The sequence below is a fragment of the Ascidiella aspersa genome, chromosome 1 (genome assembly GCF_963924565.1).
Source record: "Ascidiella aspersa chromosome 1, kaAscAspe10.2, whole genome shotgun sequence".
NCBI lineage: Eukaryota > Metazoa > Chordata > Ascidiacea > Phlebobranchia > Ascidiidae > Ascidiella > Ascidiella aspersa.
In genome coordinates this window covers 24,644,623-24,662,558 of record NC_139447.1, presented here as the reverse complement: position 1 = coordinate 24,662,558, position 17,936 = coordinate 24,644,623, and the positions used below count along the sequence as shown (strand labels likewise).

Here is a 17,936-nt window from a genome sequence, read left to right as displayed (position 1 = left end):
AACAAAGCTCACGTTTTTCGGATTTTTTTGTTTTTGTTAATATACAGCGGAAATTAACTGAAAATAGTAGGGATTTGCTATACATGTTTCAACATATATTATTAAATATATGAGTATATTTTCACTTACTTGGACACGGTCGGCCGTTGCATCTGATGTATAATCGCGAGCTTCCTCTGCAGTCGTTGATGTTTCCGCTTTTACAAGTTCTTGTCTTCACCTTTCGCCCACCACCGCACGTCGCAGTACAAGCGCTGTACGGTCCCCAGCGGGACCAATCTTGAGTAAACAGAACAAACATGTTTATAGCAACCTAAAGTAAAAGAATAACACAGATGACTGTGAACATCTGCATCAATCTTTATTCGTTAAACGCAGGTTAGTTCGAATATTTCGAGTTCAGTGGTTGGACATTGTGAATAAAAAAGAAGGTGCGTGGAGAAAACAACGTATAGTTCCTTACTTGATTTTGGCTGCGGCGCGAAATACCGAGAACAACTTGAACGCGAACAGAAGTATTTGGTTCCGCGCGAATTTCCTCCACAATCCTTGTTGACAAAAGTATTGCACCACCTGCTCCTTTTCGATACTCCGCCCCACCCACAAGTCTTCGAGCAACTTGACCAAGTAGTCCATTCAGACCAGCGTGGCTCTAGTTAAAAGCGAGAAACGTGTTTAGAATTATAATGTACTAAAAGTAAAGTGGATTTTCTCTAACATTATACAAACTAGTGATTCTGCTAATGCAAGAAAACATAATTGGTAATTGGACACCCTGCGGTAAATCAATTCAAGATCGCGTTTTTTGCGTACTATATACAATTAGATACATATTAACCCTGTTCTTTTCGGCGCACTATAAGCAGAGTCCAAATAAAAAGTTCACTTTTTGGCCTTACCGGGGAGTTTGTTCAATTATATACCACAGCGTTTGTCTTTAGTTAAAATACAACAAAATCGATATAACATTCCTGTTTAAGTGAGCCTTGTAAAAGTATACGAAGTTTTCATACGGTAACTTCACCCGAAATATGGGCTACACTGTGTCCCCTGGGCCTATATGCAAACATTATACAAATTACTTGGTGGAATAAGAACTTCTCTTCCCGGATTTGAGCACAGATTGTCCTCACAAGTGTCGTTGCTGTGACATTGGCTGCATATTTTGCCAAGCTTGTACGGTTGACTAAAATGTTCAACAAATATTTGAGGACACAATTTGATTTTACAATTAAGGCTGTTATAAATATATTACTTTCAGAATAAGCAAAAATATTTATGTATATAAAAGTTGTATTATAGAGTAAAAGCTTTGATCTCCAGGTACAAAATACAAACTATGTAAGGACAGAATGTCGTAATAACATGTGATAAGTATTAGGCGTTGTACAGTTTTCTAGCTTTTACAGGTTTTGTTTGTTAGATTAAATGTGCAAATTTTTAGATTAAATGCGCTCAGCGCTTAAAAAGGGTAGCTATCGATATTTTACCTGTTAATCCAGTTGCCTCCTGGTACGTAGTCGCAGACCATCAGGGTAACATCGTTCCACTTTTGGCCGTGAACCATCACCGCTGAGCACTTGCTTATACCACAACCAACTCTAAAAGTGTCAGCCCACGCCATCTGAAGTATCATACATCATATGTCAAACGTTCGATGCACAAAATACGAATAAAATGGTGTCTACTGTCTACCTGCATCCATACTCACTTGTGTATAACGGTCGCAAGTTTTTCCTGATTGACATTTGGCTGTTTTATAGTTGAAGTACCTCTTTTCCGCATCCCAAAAATAAGTAGCATTAATAGAGGAATAATCATCAACGAACTCGATACCTTCGCTTATAAACTGCAGTTCTTCGACCCGACGAAATCGACTTAAATACTTTGCCTAAGCGCAAAAAAAAGAAAATAAATATGATTAGAATTTTGTCAATTGTTGTTAAGTTTCTGCATAGTAGTTCCTTTAATAGTATTCATTAAAACCAATGAATAGTGATAAAAAATCATAAAACATTAAAGTGGTTGTGAGTTGTTTTACCGAGTTTATCGTGAATTGGCATTTCTTTGCGTAGTTTTTGGCGATTTCTTCTAGGTCGTTATCCCAGCTTATTTTCCTCATATTTGACGCCGGCGGGTTTACATTTGACCTGGCGTAATTGTGCCCATCAACGATTGCTTGCTTGACGTTATCTGTGGCAAAATTTAGACCATGTTACCGACTGGTCGGGTGCTACAGCTTTCAATAGGAAAAATTCGATTTGCAACAATGTTAATAGTTAAAATATGTACTGTGGAATATGCGCTGAAGGTTCTGTGGTCAGTTCAAAATCAATATATATATATTTTTTTGGTTTTGTTTTTCCAAACTAAATTTTAAAAATCACTAAAAAAAGTTAAGAGAACTTATTTTTATGGATGGTATGATGGTGAAGTCACACTTTTGCAAAATATACGTATAGTGCATGCGTTATGGTAAAAGTGTGTATCAAATTTAGTTTTTGAGCAGACACTGTGAAAGTATGATTGTCTATAAAGCTTTAAATAAAAAAATCTTACCGGACAATACGTAACTTTCTAGGAGACGATTTCCTTTTAGCTTTGGTCCGTGTTTAGGTGCTATTATTGACCACCTATAGCAAACAAGAAATGGTATTTAAAATAACCAAGTCGCTTGATTTCAAACGGTGTCTTTCAGACTTAAAATTTTACAATATTAAACGTTTGTCTTACCTTCTACCAGTTGCGGAGCATAATCGCACTTGCAGCGTTATCGCAAAGACCCAACACACAAAAAGAGCTCTATTTTTTACCATGCTAACGTTTTCTCCTTTGCCTAATCAAGGTAAATTTTTTATTGGTAAATTAGTAACAGTCGTCGCTCTTGCAGATTTCAGTTATCTTGGCAGCAAACTTGGCGTTTAAATAGAGGCGCTTTTTCGCTGAGCCATCCGCCGCGACGTAGTCATAAACATAAATATTTGAGTTATACTTATACCGACATAGTTAATCCGTTTTAACATTTACATTCGCGGAAGTTGGCCGTAAAATCCGGTTCTAGACTCAGTTGTCCAGCGAAAAAAGCGTCACGCAAACACGTTATGGTACATGAACGTCTTGCATTTGCCGACGAACCCAGCTTCAACGCCGTCACACCTGCATCATTCCCTCTTATTAATTCTAAAAACAGAAATCGTGCCTTTTAAACGCCGCAAAGTTAATAAGGATTCGCACGAGATTTGAACATTTACGTTATGTCGGTGCGTCAAGAAAACTAGACACATAATGTTTTGAAATGTACATGGGGTAATCATTGCGAACAAAATTACAGGGTGGACGAAGGTCGTGTAGGTCACAGACTAATTGTTTTAAACTGGTGTAAACCTTTGTTTACGAACTGTAATGGAATAAATATATCCGTTGGGGAGTATTCTCAAAAAATTAATTGTAAGACGGTTTAAATAAACTGTTAACTATCTTAAAAAACTTGGTTTGATTTAAAGTCATTTTCAAGACGTGTAAATATTTGATCAGCATCGAATCCATTTCACAGGTTTACCTGTTGTCAGGTTTAATTTTGCAACTCAAATAAACCGGCATTTTGCGCGACAAGAGTCGAGCCTGATCAAATACTAGCTCAATGACTGGCGAACAACCAACAGGAAGTTAAAACAATCGTGACGCGACGTATTACAAAGACATTACACACGTCACTCTTGCTGGGCGTGCCATATGTAATGCGAAAAAATTACGTCGCCACTTCCTTTATGAAGCGTTACCCAGATCATTTTGTTGTTTTCACCCCATACTTTGACACGAGCCGGAAAACAGGCGTGGTACAGCTTTAAATAATGGTTGTTGTAAAATTATGCGTACATTACCAAATCTGACGAGTTGAGCTTAAATGGTAGATCGAGTTTTGTAGAGCCTTATACTTTCCCCGAGGGTTAGCTACCTGAAAGGGAAGTTTATAAAATTGTATTTGTGTTTTCTTCAGCTTACACTTTTTATTAAAGCATGATAAATGTGAAAATATAATCACTTAAAAATGCTTTGCCACGGAAATATTTTGCTTATACTTGTTGTTTCCGCCTTACAGCTTCGAACAACGTGGTCACAAACTTCCAGGTATTAACTTATCATCCCTAAACTGTTAAGATATTGTATCCTATTTTTGAGTGGACCATTTACAAAAATAAATGTTTTTCCTAGCGCTTCGCTCTGACTAATATATTTAGTAATAAAGTTAGATTCGTGTTGTTAAACGTTTATTCCTTATAATTGATTCAAAATATTGTGCTGTGTTTTATTATTTAGTTTATTGGTTCCGAAAGTAATAAAAGAGTATTTATCATGAAACTATCGGCAATGGAGGTTTCGCCAACTTATTTTTAAATCAATTTTGTTAACTTTGAACGAATTCATTGAATATTTTAAACATGGTCAGAATATCAGTGTTTAACTATACTATTTAAGATACACCAACAACTGGATAAATTATTACACTTTTCGTGTTCGTGTTATTACACCTTTATCATGGATGACGCTTTTTGAAGTAAAAGTTTAAACCTAAAAATACATTTTTTTGCGATTCGCTCAAAAGCTTTTTCCATTGCTAAAATATTCTGGGTCTATCCCTGATTTATATCAGTTGTTTTAATTAAATGCTTAAAAACTGAACGTTTTAACAACGAAATAGTCAATTGAAATGTATGGCTGCCAAGACCTTTCTTAGTTTGGTTTTAGCACGCGAATAAAAAAGGTTGCCGACCCCAATTTTAAACCCAGTTAAACAATTTGCAAAACATTTCTGAATGTTTTTATAACCTAGTCAGGTATTGCAGTGTGAGCCTAGTTGTTGTGTTCTAAACTTCGTCATATTAAAACCCAGGTTTTCTATTGAAGCGCCTAAATCTGGCTCTAAATCTTCACGTGCAAGGCTTATTCGCACCTTTACTCTCACGGGTAAGTTTGTGAGTTATAGTAGCCTGCATGGTTTGTTTCCCTTTTAATACGAATGAAGCTGGATAAACGGTATACTATTAGTTTTTAACTAAAAATGTTGCCGTTGTCTCTAATACAACATACCTTTATGAAGCTGCTGCCAAGGATGCGATTGTAAATGCACACAATCGTGCAAGGTCAAACGTCAATCCCCCTGCGGTCAATATGAGAAAGATCACCTGGGACAACGACTTGGAGAAATTGGCAACGGGATACACGAAGAAGTGTACTTTCGCTGTAAACAAGGTGATGTATATAATTTGAATAAAGTTTATATACCAGTAAAACAGTTAAACCAGAAAACCATGCTAACATTTGAAATTGTCTTACTTTAAGGATAAAAAGATGCCTAGATTTCGAAGGGTGGAGGAGAACTTATATGTTTCAACAGGAATCCCTTTTAACAACCAATATGGCGCTAACGCTGCGACACAGTGGGATGCAGAAAAAAAATATTACACCTATTCGACTTCAAAATGTTCACGAACCAACTGCCATCGCTATACACAGGTCGTTTTCACAAATGCTACGTGCAATATGTTTTAGACTTGAATTGTATTGAATTGTGTAAAGGACAGTGCCATCGAAACTATAAGTGCTAAATATGGTCCACTGATACCAGTTTAAAGTTTATTATGAATACCTGTTTTAGGTTTGTTTCTTATTTAAATTTTTTTCAGATGGTATGGCCGGATACTTTTAAGGTTGGATGCGGCGTAAGTAAGTGTTCCGCGGCGACAGTTAATGGAAGACTTTGGAACGACGTAACCCTAATGGTTTGTGATTACACCCCAGGGGGAAACTGGATTACTGGGCAAGTTTGCTTTAAACAATTAAAGCAGTAATTTAAATGAATAAAGTTTAATTCCACTCGTTCTCTTAACAGCAAACCCTACGTTACTGGTAAAAGTTGCAGCGATTGTCATTCAAGCGATGTTTGCGTCAATAAATTGTGCACAAATCCGGGAAGAGATGTACTTATCAGGCCAAGTAATAAAAGCAATATTTAAATGCAAAGTGTAAAACAGCTTTGACATTTTTTTTCTATTTTAGCACCTCGTTGGTTGCCATGGACCCAGTGGACCGCGTGCTCTAGAACTTGCGGTTTCCCGGGAATAAAGCGACGGTCGCGTATCTGTAACACTTTTGTCGACAAAGATTGCGGTGGATATTCTGGCAGTTCTGAGAGATTGCGTTGCCCTAATACTGCCCCATGCTCCGGAGGTCGACCTCCCGTTTCTTTAACTTGTAAGTTACTATAAGTTTGCTTAGTAAAAAAAACACTTAAGCAAAGGCTTGAAAGCAAACTTGGCACATAAAATAAGCACATAAAATCCATGACCACAATTTGATTTAAAAGTAACGATCGAGTTTTTGCTATATATATTCAGGTGGACTACTTTCTCCATTTGCTTTATTTTTTTTTTGTAGTACAATAAGTGTGATTATTCCCTATAACGTTTTTCCCATAAATCTCTGAATTTACTCTACATAAGATTGGAACAGATGGGGTCCTTGGAGCACCTGCTCTCAGACATGTGGCGGTGGTCGTACGCAGAGAACTCGAACCTGCAACTCTGGAAACATAGCCGACTGCAAAACTGGCTCTTCATCTCAATCGAAACGGTGCAACGGAACTCCTTGTCCAAGTAAGAAGTATATTAATTTAACTGTGCCACAATTTGTAAAAGGAGGTGGCCGCGGGTACTATGTTGTTTTGAGGGGGTTAGGAATTTCGAAATATTAATATATTCAACTAACTATTTAATTTTAAATTTCCTAACCTCTGCAATAAACAGTTTAGCAGGCGGTTCGTCTAATTTTGTTTCACAAACGCATACAACTTAATTCAGTAGCCTACTGGAAAAACTTACTAACTGTATTAAACCCGGTTGCTAACCACGTTTCAGGATGGCAGTCTTGGCGGTCGTGGGAAAGGTGCAGCAAAACATGCGGCGGGGGCATCAGAATCCGAACCCGAGCTTGTAGCACCGGCAATAACAACAATTGTGACGGGAACCCCAAGGGCTCAGAGCGCTGTAACACAAATTCGTGTTCGACACGTTCAACTGGTAATTAAAATGTCCGTTGTAAGTCTAGTAGTGCAGTGGTTCTTAACCGCCGATGCGCAAACGTGTTTTGCTTTTTGCCAACTTTTAAAAAGTAGATGCTAAAAGTTCAGCGGTTCGTGCAAGTTTCACCTCCTATTTTATGATGTTAAGCTCATTTTGTTATACTCTTTTCAGCACAAAGCGCCACGAGTTGTTAATTGTACAGTAGCTCTTAATTAAAACTTACGCCAACTTACAATGACTCAACTTGCAGTGTAGTGTATTCTTATCCTGCTTCTAGGTTAGGGTTACAAATATGTATAACTAAATGTAAGTTTGTGTTACGCGTTATAGGCAAAACTAATTTTAGTGTTTGTCTCTTTTTAAACCACACGAGCAAAGTTTACAGATAAAATTAATATTTTATTACCGGTACTGTGAATGATTTATCCGTAAAATTTTACAAATTTGTAAAAAGATTCGACAACCAACCTAGAAAAGTAACCTTAAGTAGTGGTATTATCCTAAAAACATTCATTTTAAAATATCTGAATTTTATAGTAATATTTTCAGATAACCTAGTTACTCTTTATAATAATAGGCCTATACTCTTTGTAACCTTAGTTGTCCCATTAAAAAATCCTTCCTTTGAAATTCCGGTTACCGATTCGTAAATAAATTTGCAATGTCAAAAGATTAAGAACCTTTGTCATAAGATATTGTTATATATATAAGTCGTAGTATTTTATCAAATAACGCATAAAACAAATTATTTACTAATAACAAAATATTTACAAATCTTTAATTGGAGCATTTGTAGGATATTTTTTAATTCTAAGACAACAATTACGTGTCTAGTGTACAATTGGCTTACTGCGCAATTTTTATATATGTATAGCCAACTCTTAAATTAACTTTTTAGCAAGTTGCATTAGAGTTGTCGTGACTTCCGTACGGCAACGTAATCGCGATTTTCACTGTTCATTTCACGCATAAAAGTATTTCGGACTTGTTGTATGACGCATTTTCGTTAGAATTACTGCTAAACAGGCAAAAAATAAAAGCTGACAATTATCAGCACATGCTTTTGAGAAAACGTTTTATGAGCAAGTGTTAAGATTTTAACATAACTACCCTAATATATTTTTGTTATATTAACTCAAACGTTGTAGATCAAACTCTATTACTTTTTTAATTATTCCCTAAATATTAAACAGATTCTTTAAAGTTCAGGCCTAGTTAGCACAGTTTCTTCGTAATTTGCACAAGATAAATTGTCCTATTCTAGTAAAAATACAATGCGTTTTTTCTTGTTTTTAGCCTCTTCGTCCTGGAACCAGTGGACAGTTTGGCGTGCCTGTTCCGCCACGTGTGGCGCCGCAGCCACCCGGTCGAGATCGCGAACTTGCTCCGGCAGAACTTGCGTTGGCAAATCTAGCGAGACCGAAGCATGCAGATTGTCTCCGTGCTCTGTTGCAAGTAACTATCTACCAGCGTCTATACAAACTTAAGAGTTTATTAATTCGTTTTTAAAAGACTTCTGTTTAAGTGCCCTGTTTTTTAGTAAGCGCGATTTATTTTTTGAGTAAAATTCTTTCGTGTTAGCATTTTCCGCGTGGTCTTCGTGGGGAAGATGTTCTGTAACTTGTGGCAAAGGACAGCAAGAAAGACGACGAAGATGCAGCACGGGAAAGGCATCCGACTGCAGTGGTTTGAATTCTGAAACGAAAATCTGCTCTATTGCAGTCTGTAAACCTTATAGTAAGTCCACATTTCAAATTAACAACGGTAACACTTAAAATGTTAGCCCCGTAATCGAACTTTAAAAAGATCTGGTAAGAATTACATTTTGGTAGCAAGAATGTAAAACTAAAAACGAATTTTTAAACAAAACAAATTTAAGCTTAGCTATTATATTTTAAACAGGGTGGGACGCTTGGAGCACCTGGACAAGTTGCCCAGTAACTTGTGGAGGAGGGACCCGCACACGGACTCGCGACTGTATCGTTGGAAACAGCGGTCGGGCGGTTTGCTCACGTAAAGGAACAGCGAGGGAAAACTGCAACACAAGAGCTTGTCCAAGTAGGCAAAACATCTAAATAATGTTAACAGGAAAAGATCAAAATAAGTTATAAATCACCACAGGGAAACATGCAATTATACAAACAACGAAACCAAAAAACAAAAGCAGAAAGTGTTTATGAACTAAAGTGTTTCAAATTAATAATGTAAATTCGGGTTGCATTTAAAGCAAATAATATATTGAATTTAAGAATATATTAACCAAAAAAAAATAAAAAAATAAACCTAAATTATTCAAAATATATTTTATGTTTATGTGTTTTTTTATCTCTAGAACAGGTTATACTAATTCCAATAACTACATTTTAAACGAAAACATTTTACAACTAAAATTGCAAAATCCAAAGCAAAGTAAATCAAGTTATCAGTCACCATTATTTTAGCGTTTTCCAAATGGTCTTCGTGGGGAAGATGTTCCGTCACTTGTGGTGAAGGTAGACAAGTAAAGACGCGAAGATGCAGCACAGGCAAAGCATCTGACTGTTCTGGTTCAAGCTCCGCTTCTGAAACTTGTACGAACGCAGTCTGCAAACTCTATAGTAAGACCTTAGTACTGAAATATTGCTAAACTTGTTATTGAGTTACCAATTATAGGAAGAAAGACAGAGTTATAGCCTAAATACGGGCTATACGGTTTAAAATTAAAATATGTAAAACACCAAGGAAAGCATTTCGATCCAAATTTATCTTACATGCCTTGGATATCTACCTTCTGGATAATTATGCGGGTGTATCGTCCATTGTAAAAAGCTTATTATTGTACCGTATAAGTAAAAATGTGGGGGGGGATAGTTTTATACTATCACAACAATTAATACTAGCTCATTGTAAAGTTAAATTATAATAATTTTAAGTTTTGTATAAAAAGACGAAAAGATTATTGTTTTGGAAAACAGGATGGGACCCTTGGAGCACCTGGACAAGTTGCCCAGTTACATGTGGCGGAGGGACCCGCACACGGACTCGCGACTGTATAGTTGGAAACAGCGGTCGGGCAATTTGCTCACGCAAAGCAACAGCGAGGGAAAACTGCAACACAAAAGCTTGTCCAGGTAGGCAAATTTTTAATTTAGCAGCAAATTAATGTTGCGGGGTGCCACAGGGAAATATAAACCTGACCAAACGAACAAACATGCAAATTGTCAAATTTGCTTCTTGCCATACAACCTTAAACAAATGCAAAAGCGCGTAAACTTGTACAAATTTCTTCATTTGACACATGATTGTGAAAACTAAGCTTATACTGTATACTTAATTGAGTTTACACAAATACTATTTGTCAACCGGAACGGCAGCAAAATAAATCCAAAAAATAACTATAAATCTACGTGATTTTTAAATTCGCGTTAATTTAAATATAATACAAACTGTATAGATTCTTAAAAATAATAAATCAACATTGCATATCTTGTGCAGCAATTTTAGTGTTAAAGCGCTTCGACTTTTAATTCTGTTTAAATTGTTATGTGATCGAACTGATAAATATAATTCCTTCAAAACAGTCCATTATTATTGATGCTGCGATTGCCATCCGAAGTAATTACAACTAGTATGCATAATAGCTTGCCTCATACAGGAACAAGACATAAAGTAATATTGTAATTACTAATTTACAATTGTAGATTCCTAGTTGATTTGAAACCAACATTATAGATTTGAGTTTTTCGATTGATTTAAAATACATATGCAAAATCCAAGGCGCAGTAAATGATATTGACCTTACCCTCTCTATTCCAGCGTTTTCAAAATGGTCTTCGTGGGGAGGTTGTTCCGTCACTTGTGGTGAAGGAAGACGAGTTAAGACGCGAAGATGCAGCACAGGCAAAGCATCTGACTGTTCTGGTTCAAGTTCCGCTTCAGAAACCTGCTTGGATGCAATATGTAAACCGTATAGTAAGTGCATATCATTTATTACCTATTTGTAATTCCAAAACTAATTGCGAAAGCAAAAAATCGCTTGACAGGAAGACAAAGTGGCTTTTCTCAATAGTGAGGATTGCCCGACATGTACTTATAATGATTTCCACTCTTTATTTGATAAAAAAAATTCAACTTGCTTGTACCTATTGCGTTATGGCGAGTACACCGTTGGTTAAATTACAACTTTAGGACTTTGTATGATTTTATAAAAACAGGATGGGGTTCTTGGAGCGCCTGGACAAGTTGCCCAGTTACATGTGGAGGAGGAAGCCGTATACGGACTCGCGACTGTATAGTTGGAAACAGCGGTCGGGTGATTTGCTCACGCAAAGGAACCACGAGGGAAACCTGCAACACAAGAACTTGTCCAAGTAGGCAAATGCTTCTGCTATGTTCAAACCATACCAACGTAGAAATTATACTATACAATATAGTAGTCAAGTGATCTTAAATACGCTGCCCGTCGGTGTAAACGAAATCTTAAACAGTAAAATCACGAATACAAGTTTTAACACAAACAAGTGTACCGAATCCATACTTTTGCGGTTATGCTCATGCACGGAGGCTTATCGTGAATATCCGGGTTCTCGAATGGGACCAGCAGCCTCAGCCAATTGTCACATTCTCTTTTTTAATAGCAAACGTTTCATTTTAGCTTTCTCGTCGTGGTCTGCTTGGGGACGATGTTCTACTACATGTGGCGCGGGTAGACGAGTGAAAACGCGAACATGCAGCACAGGCAAATCATCAGACTGTTCTGGTTCAGATTCCGCATCTGAAGTCTGCTCTGACGCAGTCTGCCAACCATACCGTAAGATATTTTGTAAATGACTGCAAAAAACAAAGAATCTCGATTTTTAAGTAAGCTCGTACGACGTAGAAAACCGTATTATTGGTGAACAAGTCTTACAGGCAAACAAGTTTAACTGCCAAAATGCCTATGTGCCTGAATGAAATACTGAGAAGTGGGTTTATTTAAACAGGATGGGACGCTTGGAGTGCCTGGACAAGTTGCCCAGTAACTTGTGGAGGAGGAACCCGCACACGGACTCGCGACTGTATAGTTGGAAACAGCGGTCGGGCAATTTGCTCACGCAAAGCAACAGCGAGGGAAACCTGCAACACAAGAGCTTGTCCAAGTAAGTATCCATCATTTCTTAGTTCGTCTTGCACCACTACTTCCTCACTGCCTCAAAATAAGATAAGAAATGTTTGCACAAAACAAATACGCGATGTAATAATGTTGCAATCGTTCTGACTGAAATATTGTTCTCAGGTTTTTCTCCATGGGCTACTTGGAGTCCTTGCTCATCTACCTGCGGTACGGGGCAAGAAACCAGTCAACGAACCTGTAGTACTGGTAACCAAGCCCAATGCAAAGGACAAGCCACGAAAACCAAAATCTGTACAAACAAGCCTTGCCAAAATTCAAGTAAGACATCGTAGTGTAAAGTAGATTTCATGAAACTGATGTGTAATGACCTAAAAAAGTTTTTCACAAAACAACAATTTAATCTCTGTTAGAATGGGCTCCTTGGGGAGCCTGGAGTTCTTGCTCGCAGTCATGCGCCGGTGGAACTCATTCGAGGACACGAAACTGCGACCTGGGAAACAGTGGACCAACTTGCTCGGGCTTGAGCTCCGGGTCCGCGAGTTGCAACACAGAAGATTGTCCCAGTAGGAGTCAAATTTTATTTTTACAAATGTATAACAATTTTACGATGTGTGTTCATATAGCGTTTTATATTCGATCTCTTTGTAAATAGTAGGGAGTTCAAGCGGTTAGCATTTTAACGATATACTACCTCAGCATTTTTGTCGTGGTCGAATTGGGGAAGTTGTTCAGTTACCTGTGGCCGCGGCACTCACCAGAGAACACGGCTTTGTAACAGTGGAAAAAGCACGGACTGTACAGGAGAGCGTTCGCAGACCGAGTACTGCTCGAAAATAACTTGTTCTTTGTCAAGTAAGTATTTAATTACATATTAAAATAGCCTGTTTGTACAAGTTAACCACAAGTGTATTTAAATCAAATGTGACTAAAAATATTTTAAATCAAATGTGACTAAAAACCTTTATGCTTTTCACAGCCTTAATTTAAATTTTAGTCATAACATTGTAGTAGGCCTATATGCTACTCATAATATTTCATGTAACATCGGTTGTTACAAAAAGCCTCCTGTGAACCCATTGTACTAGACCTACCCGACTACCCGTTTTGAATTTAAAATCACCGTGCCTATGTAAGGTCAGATCTGATGCCTGAAAATGTTTCGCAACGACGGCGTACACGCTAGCAAACCAGAACAAACCGCAAGTTTTATTTTTGAATCATTACGTAGTCGGATTTTCAAAACAAATATACCCGACAGCGTTGAATGCGTCTCCAATCTAACGGCTTGATGTTTATAGACCTAACACCAGGTCATCAAGGGGTGATTAAACGATACACGTGCAAGTGATCTTGGCCCTTTCTCGAATAAGCCTGATTACAACAACATAATTTAATATACGGCAAAACTTTCCTAGTGATCCTCATTGTGGTATTTGCACTTTTTATCAGTGTTAGAGACTTTACTTTTGGGTTGTTTTGTACAAATGTTTTGACTTGACAATGACTTGAAAAGGATTGAAAGAATGTGTTTTCATTAAACATATTTATCTATCCTGCATTTTATCGGACGAATTTACCATTTGTTATACTTTGACGTTTCTTTTATTGTCCAAGGACTGACTTGCAATTTATTTGCTCTTAACAGGCCAACAAACAATTTTTTTTTTCAAAAGGCATGATATGTTAGGTCGATTTAGGTTTAGGGGTATATCGGGGGCGCGGAGTCCGAAAATGCCATTACTTTTGCTTATTTTGGCTCTAGTTTTTGAGATATTGCTCTCTGTACATACAGCATGAAAAATGTTTGCTAGTGAGTAGCACAGGTTAAGTGGATATACAGCATAGGTCTAAAGTGCTGGCTTCTCGCCTCCGTGATCATAACATTCTTAATTCGGCAACAAACATAACGTTTGACCCTGGACAGAGAAGAAATTTTAATGCAATTTTTTACTCAAGAAGATAATTTTGTGTACTGCAATAACATCGAAGGACTTCTTTCAGCTATGAGTCTGCTTGAATATAAACCAAAGGAATGAAGGTTTTTTATTAACAGCTCCAAAAAAAGTTTAAAATGTGTGCTACTTCAAGGCGGAAATAAGTTTGCACGTGTTCCAATTGGCCACCCTGTCGTTTAAAGGAACACTACCAAACTGTAAAGACCGTAAAGAAACTTTCTTATACTAGCATAACTGGATTAAAAAAGGAATGGCCCATACGTAAAATCAGCTTGAAAGATGGTGCTTGGTATTTCCTGGTCTTAGTATTGAAAAGATGGAAGCAGGAGGAATTTTTGATGGGCCACAAATACGAAATTTACAACATATGACTAAAGTTGAGGGCGGTCTGGCACTCTTTTGAATTTTAAAGGATTTCTTGGAAACACAAAAGCAAGCAACTATATGTGAATCTCGTAGAAAGGATGCTGACGAACTTTTTAGCTCTTTGATCAAGGATGAGCATAAAAGTTTACTATCTATTCAGTCACTTGGATCGCTTGACGGAAAACCTCGAATATAAATGAGGAACAAGGTGAAAGATTTCACCAAGATATTAAACTAATGGAATAGAGATATCAAGGTAGATGGGGTATCACATGATGTCAGATTACTGCTGGTGCCTAATGCGAAGCGGTCCACAACAATACTACAGGCGAAAGTCGTACAATAGGGCTTTCCTGCAGATGGCTTCGCTAATTTGAGTAAATAACTAGAATCGCAAGTGTTTTGCTCTAAATACTCTGTGGTAAATGAAAAAAATTGATTGCTTGTTCATTTCGTCTGTTTCTAGAAACTGTCGTCTGTGTAGGCTTAGGTATACATGGTTTGTTAATTCCAAATAACTGCTATTTATTGTACATATTGTACACAAGCAAATTTTAAAGTGGTGTAAGAAGGTTAGTCTCACCAATTTCAATATGTTAGGACAAACTGACAAAAATACGAATAAATGAGTCGTTTTTTGTGTGTTGAATATATGGATTCAAAACGACTTGACTTGTACTAAAGTTATGTTACAAATGACTTGACTTTGACTACTGTTATTCTACAAATGACTTTGCTGGGACTTGAGTCATTTAAAAAAGAATTGTTTACAACAATGCTTTCTATAGAAAATAAAATAATGAAACAAATTATTCAAATATTACTAGGCTGGAACAATTGGGATGACTGGTCGTCGTGCTCCAAATCATGTGGAGAAGGACAGCGAAAACGGACGAGAGTTTGCAATATTGGAAACAGTGGCCCGCCATGTTTAGGAAACGACCTTGTAACAGAATTGTGTAACACTAACTTATGTCCAGGTGACAACGATTGGATTATTTAGTTTGCTAGCAGTATTAAAAAAACTACAGAAATAGAAATAATTGACAAAAGATCATAAGCGAAATACTTTCTAACCATTCATTGTGTACTGTTTCAGAGTTCAGTGAGTGGACGCCCTGGTCTAGCTGTCCTGTGACATGTGGAGTTGGAACAATTTCACGCACAAGAGCGTGCAATACTGGTCGCGATGCAGACTGCCCCGGTACAAATTCTGAGTCCAAAATCTGCACCAACCAAAACAAATGCACAGTATCGAGTAAGGATTAAGCTTAATTTCGAACTTTTCGAAGCTTTTACACGCGAAAGGGTAAATTGTGACCAAAGTCAATTTTATGTAAAATAAATATATCAACACCATCCGTTAGTAACCAGCATGAGTGACGTGGTTTTATGTTTGTTGTTTTGTTTGGTTTAAATCTTACAGTTGCGTAAACTTTAAGGAATTATTTTGTTATTAGATTGGAGTCCATGGGGACCATGGGACAAGTGCTCAAAAACTTGTGGCAATGGAACACAAACCAGCTCTCGAATTTGCAACCGTGGAAACAGCGGGTCGCCTTGTTTAGGTTCCACAAGCAAAACCTCAGGCTGTAATGTTGTCACTTGTCCCGGTAAGCAACTTTTCACTCGCGGAAGACGTTTTATTTATCGTTGTGTATAAGCTCAATATCTGATAACCGTAGGTTGAAATCAGGATCGGTACGAGTTCTCTGGAGACATATTTACTTAAACTCCTTTACAGCTTTCGGTCAATGGACATCGTGGTCTAGTTGCTCGGTAACTTGTGGTAATGGCGTAATGGAGAAAACTAGAAAGTGCAACGCACAGCGACCGACGGATTGCAAAGGAGATCGTCTGGTGTTAAAAGTTTGCTCGCGGCCTATAACCTGTAAGAATTTTGATTAATATTTTACCTATGAATATATTTATATTTTCTGTTCTATCGATTTTAGAAAGTGTTACATGTGTTAATAAAAAATATTTGACTTAGTTAAAAAATTATAGTACGTATATATAGTTTTAAGTTTGAAAACACAATAAAACAAACTCTCAAATTAATTAAAATTATAAAACCAATGCCAAAAGACTGCATAAAACGTTTGTTTGCTTCAGGTGCTTTAAATGGAAATTCCACTGACTCGCCTGTAAGAAATCGAGGTTTCGGCGTATCGACGACAACATCAACTTCAACTCGACCAGTTTTTTCACGAACCCTATTTGCTATTACTGTATTTTGCCTAAAATTATTATTGATATAAGTTATAACCAATTTCCACTGTGGCTAGTTTTGCTGCCTTTTCAATGTGATGAAGTTTGTTAAATAAAAATACCGTTCATGGATTTTTATCAGAAAGGGGCGTTTTGAGTAAGTCATAATACTGGTTTAGGGTTTCCGATACTCGAAGTGTTACTCTAATATTTTGGGACAAAAGTATCGCGATCCGATCCTATACCAAACAGCCTATAATTTTACAGATACCGGTATGCTCATACTAATGATAGGTGACAATATAAGTTATTGGGTCTAAATTTGCTTTAGATGCTTCAATTAACTGACTCTGGAATAGTAACATGTAATAACGATTAAAATGTCGTAACTTTGTGGCTTTTACAGAACGAAAGTACTTATATAGTCGATCCACTTTAGACACAATACGCATCAGTAGACTTTTGGGTTCCATGGTAATTGCCATTATCATTATTTTTAAGAATCATACTGTAACACGCGGCGCAAGGCACGCCAGTTTAATTCATCAGGCCTACGGCTTATTCCAATAATCTTCAAATACGGGTATGGTAAATGAAATTATATCAGGCAACGCTCATTTTCTTTTGTCTAACTATTCCAACATGTCACGTCTGCTTTAAAATATAAGAAAATATTCTAGTGGGATATTTAGATTTTAAGCGCAGCTGAGGGGTCCACGACACATATAAAAGTTTAAGTATCACCCAGTGGTAGCATTTTATTGTAGCAGCGGAAAAATTGATTTTAATTCGATTTTTGCTCAAGTGTAGACAAATTATGTTTATTGAATCCAAAAAAAATAATTAAAATAACCTCGCTCCTGTACATGTTAGAGTTAGATTATGAGTCGAAATTTGGCAAAGAGAGATTATAACTTTCGGCAACCGAAGATTTGTTTCCTAGACCTTGCATAAGTCGTAATTGCTGCTCCCTTTCTACTTAAAAAGCGTTCGCGAACCAGAATTACAAGGGTGGCCAACCACTCAGAGACCAAAACTGCAAGTAATACCTTGTTTAACGCAAGGGGCGCACCTATAATACCACAAGGGCAAAATTTAATTAGTTGTTTCTTTGAAGACCCTTGGTCTATATAGGCCAGGGTTTCTCAACCGTGGCCCTCGGCCCCCTTGGGGGGCCACGGAGCTGTCATTGGGGGGCCACGAGCATAAGTCTGTAGCAATGTCGTGATATTG

The 17,936-nt window shown here is 37.2% G+C and overlaps 1 protein-coding gene across 1 annotated transcript; it reads left to right on the top strand.

The window, feature by feature from the left end:
• The first annotated feature begins 3,301 nt into the window (after positions 1-3,301).
• LOC146168446 (A disintegrin and metalloproteinase with thrombospondin motifs gon-1-like) lies at positions 3,302-16,765 on the top strand. The gene is made up of 26 exons (XM_083386270.1): positions 3,302-3,306; positions 4,892-4,965; positions 5,099-5,250; positions 5,341-5,514; positions 5,685-5,818; positions 5,891-5,994; positions 6,058-6,252; positions 6,501-6,653; positions 6,915-7,043; positions 8,376-8,534; positions 8,661-8,765; positions 8,982-9,137; positions 9,506-9,676; positions 10,034-10,189; positions 10,836-11,030; positions 11,273-11,428; positions 11,713-11,868; positions 12,041-12,196; positions 12,334-12,489; positions 12,582-12,734; positions 12,868-13,023; positions 15,320-15,472; positions 15,592-15,750; positions 15,953-16,105; positions 16,237-16,383; positions 16,608-16,765. Exons 1-26 carry the CDS (start codon positions 3,302-3,304, stop codon positions 16,751-16,753), a joined length of 3,753 nt encoding a protein of 1,250 aa, XP_083242396.1. The 3' UTR covers positions 16,754-16,765.
• Positions 16,766-17,936: the final 1,171 nt, after the last annotated feature.

Bases quoted from the DNA above. Each gene is read 5' to 3' on its own strand.
- LOC146168446 (XM_083386270.1), top strand. The intron at 6,654-6,914 runs GTAAGAAGTATA...ACCACGTTTCAG, and splicing joins CAACGGAACTCCTTGTCCAA to GATGGCAGTCTTGGCGGTCG. The intron at 15,751-15,952 runs GTAAGGATTAAG...TTTTGTTATTAG, and splicing joins AAACAAATGCACAGTATCGA to ATTGGAGTCCATGGGGACCA.